Below are 8,418 nucleotides of genomic sequence, written 5' to 3'. Positions count from 1 at the left end.
ATGTGTGAACTCTGCGAAACTTTCCCCACTAATTCTAGAATGTTGACCTTTTCTCTTCCTCCTCTCATTCCATCGTTTTTACTGCTGACTTTTCTCTGATACATCGTTAACCATTAAGGCAGTCCTCTCAGCACATAAGAGGGACAAAAACGTATGCGTTTCCTCGCGTAATATATCCTGAGCCTTCCGACAATCCCGTCTCCCCAGTGCTCATTGTAGTCTTTACCGCTATTGATTTTTATCATAGATAAGGCAACTAAATCTCCCCGAGAGCTCTAAATCCTTCCTCTCTGCACCCAGAAGCATTAGCTTCCTTCTCATGCAACCGAAAGTGATCTTTTCTTTCTGGTTTTGGGGGACCTCTGCCCCATCCTCTTGAGGAGAAAAGCCTCAGTCACGGCGTATAGGGCAACAGATACAGGCAACAATACAGAATGAGGATGACTGATAGCAGCTAGTGCAGGCTTTGCATTTAAGAAATACATGGGAATACTTGTGTTATTATTAAGTACATGGATATATACACATACATATACACATACAACACTGTAATTACATTACAATAATCTATATGCAGATATTTGATTGTTGTAATGTAATTACAGATTAATTACACTGTTATGAGACTGTTATAACAAACCTTATTTGTAACGCAAAATATTCCAATTAAAAGTCATGTGGTGGTTTGACAACATAATGTGTAAACCGCGTGGTCACAATGGTTGTGTAGAGGAAATCCACAACCATATGGGATTGCGGATCAAAGGAATCGCCTGTCCCGCTTGTCATATACTTACAAAAGCTTCAATAACATGAACACGTTAAAATTTAAACATGGCTAGAGGAGACACATGGGTTTGTTCATATTTGTTTCAGGCAGTGCTCTGCATCATGCAATATTATGTGGCTATTCAGTGGGAATGTCTATTAAATATTAATAGCTGAGCAACAGATGGATTTAGATGTGCTTTGATCACCAACCTTTTTTGCCTCTGAAATTATTCTTCAATATATGTCTTCCCTGCGTAAATGCAAACTGCAGCTAGACCAAGAGCATCAATAGATCATTTACCATGACTCTGAGGAACAGACACACGCACAGATAATGTGACAGAGTGACTGACAGAAGCAGATTACATAAAATAACATATGATAAACAGTGAGGCTGAAAGTATGATAAACATCTGTATTTCTGGACCACAGATTGTCAAACACAATCCATGACAACTGAAGATCTAGCAAACAAATTTTTTTGCAGCATACAGCATTGCGTCATCATACAAAATATAATCAAACTAAGATTAAAAGCCAAAACTATGTCAATTATTTCTACACAGGTCATCATCCATATGGTCCCACATTTACCAGAGCAAAATACATTATTTTCCACATTAGCAGAAGCTATGAGCAGTATGATTTCATCAGATTTGTGAAAAACCATCTTCCCACCTTGGACATTTAAATTGAATTTAAAGAGATAGTTCATATGCCAAAAAAACGAATATTTTGTGATTATTTATCTAGATCATTCCAACTCTATATGTGCAAAAAATATATTTATTTCAGAGAATAACAACCTAAATTTTGGGCCATTGCTTTAACAAATCTGTCATATGACTTCTAAATATAACACATCATTCTTTGACTATTTTAATGATGTTCATTTTTGGAGCTTGACAGATGTGTTGTGGAGAAGAGTGTCAAGATTCTTCAAAATTCGGTGTTCCACAGAAATAAAAATTACATGAACGGGTTTGGAACGACAGGAGGATGATTAAATAATGACAAAATGTCAAATTATGAGTGAACTATTCCTTTAAGGCCAGGAATATGTTTGTTCAGCCTTTATTGTCTTTGTTTTCTGGAATTCCGACTGTTTATTCATTGATTTAGCCGTTTGTGATGGATGTTGTTGGATACATCTTCAGAGTCAGAAACTAAAAGGTCATGGTAATTTGCAGCACTGCAAAAATCATATGTACAAAACAAACAAACAGAACATTTCTTTTTGAGTCAGCTGTTCGCCATGGACGTCATTCACCTATCATTCGTGTCCATGGAGACGGAGCTTAGAAGAACGTTTCTCTGCACAGAGGACACGTGGATTTGTTGCTAGACGTGAACCATTTATACTGTGGAATGAAAGAAAATGGAAACAACCAGTCAGTGAGGAACGAGAAGCGCACAGGAACATTCAAGGCTGCAGATTTAGCTGATTCTGAAATATCCACAGAAATGGAGTAATAAATGGAGATGGATTGAGAACTTCAATGCGGAGGGGAAATGATTCGATTTCAAGAGCATTGGTGACCTTCTATAGGGTTTTAAACCTCTGATATGAAACAGTCAAAGTACAAATAAGATTTTTTTTTTTTTTAGAGTCCATTTACTTTCTGAATACAGTTGAATATCCTGTTTGACTCAGAAATACGCAAGTCAGATTACAGAAGTAAAACGGGTTTCATGTTGACCTGCAGATATTCTAGATAGTGATGTAAATTGGAAATTCGCAAAACAACATTAAATGTTCAAAACTACACTTACTACTCTCAGTGTTTAAAAACATTCATCTAAAAATAACTACAATGGAAGAGCAAGAGATGGTGTATGCAGCACTCACCAGACAGGCAGAGTGGAACTTCTTTTTGCAGGTACGGCAAGCTTTCTTTGGCAGCGAGTAATTGGATCCATGAATGACAGAGAAGCAGATCATACAGTCCTCCACCCCCTCAAAACGCTTGTCAACATTGTTCTTCCACAGCGACAGACCCTCCAGAATACTGCCATTCTACCAGACACAACACATCATCTAAATTAGTTTGGCCATCTTCAGTTATCATTCATATATTAAGCACTATTTGACTGTTTCTCTAATAAACCAGTCCAACTTGGCCAATTCCAACCTAAAGAGATAAGGCAACATTTACAGTGGGTTCAAAAAGTATTTGGACACTTGAAGAAAAAAAAAAAAAAAAAAAAATTTGTGTGGCTTAGATGTCCTTCTTGTACTTTTAGGGAAGCTATTTTAGCTTATCTGTAACAGCACTACCTTGTAGTATGACAGTGTTTTAGAGCCAGTTGTTTTTTGTTTTGTTTTTCAAGATTTTCAGAAGTTGTCAAATTAGGAAACTGAAGGTGAAATTCTGCATGAAGTAGGAATATTTATAGGTGAAAAAACAATATCCTGACTCTGAGATAATAATATTAATTAATTCTTAAATGTTCCCAAATGTTTCTCGATATTTTTATACACCAGGTTCAATTGTTTGGGGTCATTACGATTTAAAAAAAAAAGAAATTAATCATATTCATTCAGCAAGGATGTATTAAATTGATCAAAAATTGCATTTAAATTTAAATTACATTTTTCTTTGCTGTTGTTTTGAACTTTGAAATGATGATTCAAATGATGCAGAATTTCTTTTTACAAGGTGTACAAATGTACGGTTTCCACAAAAACATGCAGCATAACTACTTTCAATGTTGATAAGAAATGTTTCTTGAGCAGCAAATCATCATATTAGAATTATTTCTGAAAGATCATGTGACACTGAAGACTGGAGATATGATGCTAAAAATTCAGCTTTGTCATGACAAGAATAAATTATATTTTAAAAAATATTCAAATAGGAAAAAAATTTTTTTTTTCTATTTGTAACAATATTTCACAATATTACTGTTTTTACTATATTTTTGATCAAATAAATGCAACCTCAGAAAAAAAAATTATATATCTTACTGACCCCAAACTTTTCAACGGTAGTCTATAAATCTTTTTTATTAAACTAAATGTTATTACCGTTTTTATTAAAAGGTTTATACAGAGGACATTCTATACTTCCTGTACCTGGTGTGTGAGGTACGTGCTGAGCTGAAGCATCCAATTGCGCCACTGCTGAACGGCCACACCCACTCTCCGCCCACTCTCCACTGAGATAGACCCAAGGGGATAATTCTGAGGCAACTGAATCACCAGCTCGATGAAGATATCGTCGACAGAGTAAGTAGCGATCACCTCCCGCGTGGTAGAACGTGCTTTCACCTGTGAACACAAAACACATCACAATGCAAAAAAACACTTAAGCACAGATCACATCCTTCTCGTGAACTAAACTCTCCACCCTGGCTTACCATCATGTTCTCAAAAGTCTGGGTGCTGGACTGCACAGAGGCGATCTCCTGCGCAGACAAGACGCCGCTGACGTACTTGCTGGTGAATTTATCCACCGTGCTGAAGACACGTTTCTCTTGGCTGTTCCACCACAGACGCACCATTGCGGGCAAGTCCTTCAGCGCACCATAGTACACGGAGCACGCCAGATGGGGAACCTCAAGCTGCAGACCTTCAGTTTCTACAACACACACACTTAGTAAGATGATCTCAGATATGAGAGAAATGCATAAATGTAATAAATCATTGGATGTCAACTGATCTGTTGGTCAGTTCTGATCGGGTCGCAGGTAGCAGGCTGTGTTGGTATCGTTAACTAAAACTGTTTTCAATAATTGAAATAAAGCCAAAATAAAATAAAAATTGATGAAAAACAAACTGATAAAAATGTAGAAATTAGAAATGTTGCCTTGACAACTGACACAAATAAGATTAAATTCTAAAACTTTAAAATAAAAATGAAAACCATTTTTTTTTTATAAATACTAAAATAGTATATAAATAATACTTACAAACAATAAAATAATTGCGCCTAGTTACAATACTAAATAAATACATTTATTTTTTAATGAATCATTTAAATAAAATCATTTTCATTCATATATTTATTACATTTTAATGTTCGATTTTAGCAACATTTTTGCTTGCAATAAATAATTTTGGCAGTGAGAACCACAGTTATTAATGATCTGCAACATACTCTGAGGGGAGAGAGACAAAGTCTCAGTGAAGAAGGTTTTTGGTTCTTTGCTGGAGGGTTCTGCTGGCTGTCCGGGTACTGATAGGTTCTCTGGCATCAGACGGAACAGGTGGAGCAGTAGTTTATGAAGAGAACGAGTCTTTTTCAGGTGCAGAGAGTATTGAGCTCGCAGCTGAAACACAAAGATAGATGTTTTCGCTATGCAAAAGACATCTTGCTTGCATTACAAATAAGTACTGTAGCCTTTCTTCACATTTACAATCAAATGGGCATGTCTGAACGTCAATTTAACCTCGAAAATGTCTGTGTTAGAAGTGTATCAGAAATGATGAGGCAATGATTGACAGCTTTACAGAGCATTATCACTGATAATTAACTCACATGAGATGATGAAGCCTTGAAGAAGGTAAAAAGGAGTTTCCAGGACAGAAGATATCCCAGAATGCAGCAGTGCTCCATACTGAGGGCCTGTACCACTGCAAACTCACCCACTTGCACACCACCTAGAATATTCTCCAGTAGCTCTTCTGTGGCAGAAATGATGTTCATCAACGCTGCCGGAGGAGACCTGCAGGAAGAGCACACATTAAGTCTCCTAGATCTGGGACATGGGCAACCATAAAACTTGTGGATGGATAGATGATTACATAACACAATAAATAAATAAAATAAATATAAAAAAAATAATAATAATAATAATATAAAAACATAAATTTACAGTGAAAAACAGTAAAAGGACATTACCAGAGGTCACATATGATTATACTTTATATAAACAATTTTATGTCTTTATTATTCTTATCAATAAATGTACATTAGGGTGTTTTGTTTTATTTAGATATTTTTTATTGCATTATTTTAGATATTGTACATTTTAGTTGATACAATAAATAAATAATGCATTAATAAACAATAAAAATGATTAAATAACTAATTAAAAAATAAATAGCTGATAAAAAAATAATTTAATAATAATAATATTAATATGGATGGATGGATGTCAAAATATCAAACCAAATGGCATCTATTTAGCATTAAATGTCCAAAGACTTTTGGGGGCCACTGTGCGTGTGTGGTTCAGGTAAACCCTGTTTTATGGGGATGGCAAAGAGGGCAATATCTAAAATCCTTGCCCTTGTGGGGACATTTTTTGGTCCCCATGAGGAAAACTAATTACAAATCATACAGATTGATGGTTTTTTTCAGTACAAAAAAAAAAAGAAATCATTATGTCTATGGAAAGTCCCCATAAAACATGAAAACCCAATGTACGTGTACGTGTACGTGTGTGTGTGTGTGTGTGTGTGTGTGTGTGTGTGTGTGTGTGTGTGTGTGTGTGTGTGTGTGTGTGTGTGTGTGTGTGTGTGTGTGTGTGTGTGTGTGTGTGTGTCGTCATGTGTCTTACAAGCATGGTTCTTCTCCATCTTCATCCTCAGATTTAGCGCTGGCACTCTCGCTGTCACTCTCCGGCAACAAAGGCATCACCCTGTAAGACACGAACACATCACTCACATTTCTCCTGAGACGACTTGACGTCATCGCTGAGGCTCATTCAAAGGCTTGTAATGGACATAGCATTACAGCAACAGCACAGAGGAGATCTCAGCTAACCCCCTGGAATATAAAACTGTTTCTTTCCCAGAGGCTTGTGCTCTCAATGAAGCATATTTAATTAAAGCCAAAGCGTAACGCATTGTGGATTAAACTTTTTCCGTACAATATGACCTTAAGGCTATGCAAAAACTGCCCGTCCCTTGGAGTATTCATTTCAATTACATTTACAATTATGTTCTCGACAGACACTTTCCCACCAAAGCAACTTACAGGAAAGTCCATTATAGCTTTTCTGCAGACGCTGCAGAACAGGTAGAAAACAAAGATAATGTCTAGGTGGTAAGACACATACTGACTCCTTAATGCGGTATTCTACACTTAGCATTTTATTTTTTGCCCTAAAGTCCAATTATAATGTTAAACAAGTTTTCTTGCAGAACAAACAGTTTTTATTTAGTTTAACATGACCCTTTAGTATTAAACGGGTTGTTTTTGCTACTGTACCTTCAAGACTTCGGTCATATGCTAATGTGCTCATAGTTGCTGATCATGTGAAAGGTATATCTATGTATTATGTTGAGCTAAAAGTAAGTCTTAAAGTCTTAAGTTAAAGAAGGTAATAGAGTCTGTACTTGTGCAGGATGTGGTAGACAGCGAGCTGTAACGGGCGGGCTTTGAAGAGCAGCAGGGGCGAGAGGGTATTCAGCAGGGTCTGGAGGGGCTCTGGCAGACTGCTCCTCTGGTCGGCTACGAATCGAGGAGGAAGTTTATTCTGAGTGAGCAGCTCCACGGGGATGTAGGTAAGAGCCTCCCCCATCGCCCTCAACACCGGCAGGGGGAACAAAGGGTCATCCGGCTCTGTAAAGTCCGCTGAGACAAAAGTTTGACATTTCAAGTAGTCTGTTAACCAAAAGACATCATGTTTCCATGATGGGGGAGTTCATTGTTTAACTGTAAGTTACTTTACCATCAACTGTATTGTGAAAAACTGTAAATGGTTTATTCTAACATTATATACAATTTAACGGTAAAATACTGTCAAATGTATGCATTTTGCAAGTAGAAACTATGAATAACCATACAATTTATGATGAAAAACATGAGGACATTCCTAGAATTTAGGATGTTTTGTGTTCTTTAGCTTATATTTATTGCAGTATTTTAGTGTCATATGTGTTACCCTGATGATTTTTTGCGTATAATCCATCAATATATACACAAGTATTAGCCATGTTGGTAACAGTTTACAATAAGGTTGCAGTTGTTAACATTAGTTAATGCATTAACTAATATGAACTAACAATGAGCAATATATTTTTACAGTGTTGATTTACCTGTTGATGATAGTTAATAAAAATGTTTGTTTGTTCACGGTGCATCAACTAATGATAACAGATATACAACTTTTGATCCTAAAAATGTGTTGAGATTAACATCAACTAAGAATAATTAATGCTATAGAAGTATTGTTCATTATTAGTTCACTTCACAGTAACTAATGTAAGTTAACTAATGTTAACAAATTAAACCTTATTGTAAAGTGTCGCCAGCATGTTTTATGGAAAGGCCGCTTACAGTTCATCATGTGGGTTTCTTATTATTCCACCTGTATTGTTATCAGTACATTTTAAGGCAAAAACTCGTTCAAGTAGAATGGTATATTAATATTTTATCATTTTAAGAAATAAATATACAGTTAAAGGTTGTAAAATATACCATCCTGTAAACACCAATTTGCCATCCTGTAATCCCAGAAAGATTGTCACCTTACTTTCATTATTGCAACATACGTTTTTTACAGTAAACAGGATATTTTTTATAGTGATAGCATGCTGTGCCTTAGCTGTTTAGACGGTTAAATCTTCTATGAAAAGTTTCATCTTTATGTTTTCAGTCATATTTTTTGAGATGGCATGTCTAATACATGAATTTCATGAAACATTTACAATACCATTCAAAAGTTTGGCTTTGATAAGATTTTTTTTTAATATGT

At 35.8% G+C, this 8,418-nt stretch overlaps 1 protein-coding gene across 1 annotated transcript in view; it reads right to left on the bottom strand.

Annotated features, from left to right (window-relative positions):
* Positions 1–1,172: 1,172 nt before the first annotated feature.
* The window catches only part of ltn1 (listerin E3 ubiquitin protein ligase 1), a 23,275-nt gene continuing 16,029 nt past the window's right edge, over positions 1,173–8,418 (bottom strand). The window contains exons 23-30 of the mRNA XM_082157481.1: positions 7,058–7,295; positions 6,277–6,357; positions 5,253–5,439; positions 4,872–5,043; positions 4,132–4,352; positions 3,848–4,042; positions 2,621–2,788; positions 1,173–2,132 (exon numbers count right to left, since the gene is read on the bottom strand). Of these exons, the coding sequence (XP_082013607.1) occupies positions 2,070–2,132; positions 2,621–2,788; positions 3,848–4,042; positions 4,132–4,352; positions 4,872–5,043; positions 5,253–5,439; positions 6,277–6,357; positions 7,058–7,295 (1,325 nt within the window). The 3' untranslated portion in view covers positions 1,173–2,069. The remainder of the gene's footprint in view (positions 2,133–2,620; positions 2,789–3,847; positions 4,043–4,131; positions 4,353–4,871; positions 5,044–5,252; positions 5,440–6,276; positions 6,358–7,057; positions 7,296–8,418) is intronic.

The sequence above is a fragment of the Leuciscus leuciscus genome, assembly GCF_965113295.1.
Source record: "Leuciscus leuciscus genome assembly, chromosome: 24".
NCBI classification, from domain to species: Eukaryota; Metazoa; Chordata; class Actinopteri; order Cypriniformes; family Leuciscidae; genus Leuciscus; species Leuciscus leuciscus.
This window is presented reverse-complemented; position numbering and strand designations above follow the sequence as displayed.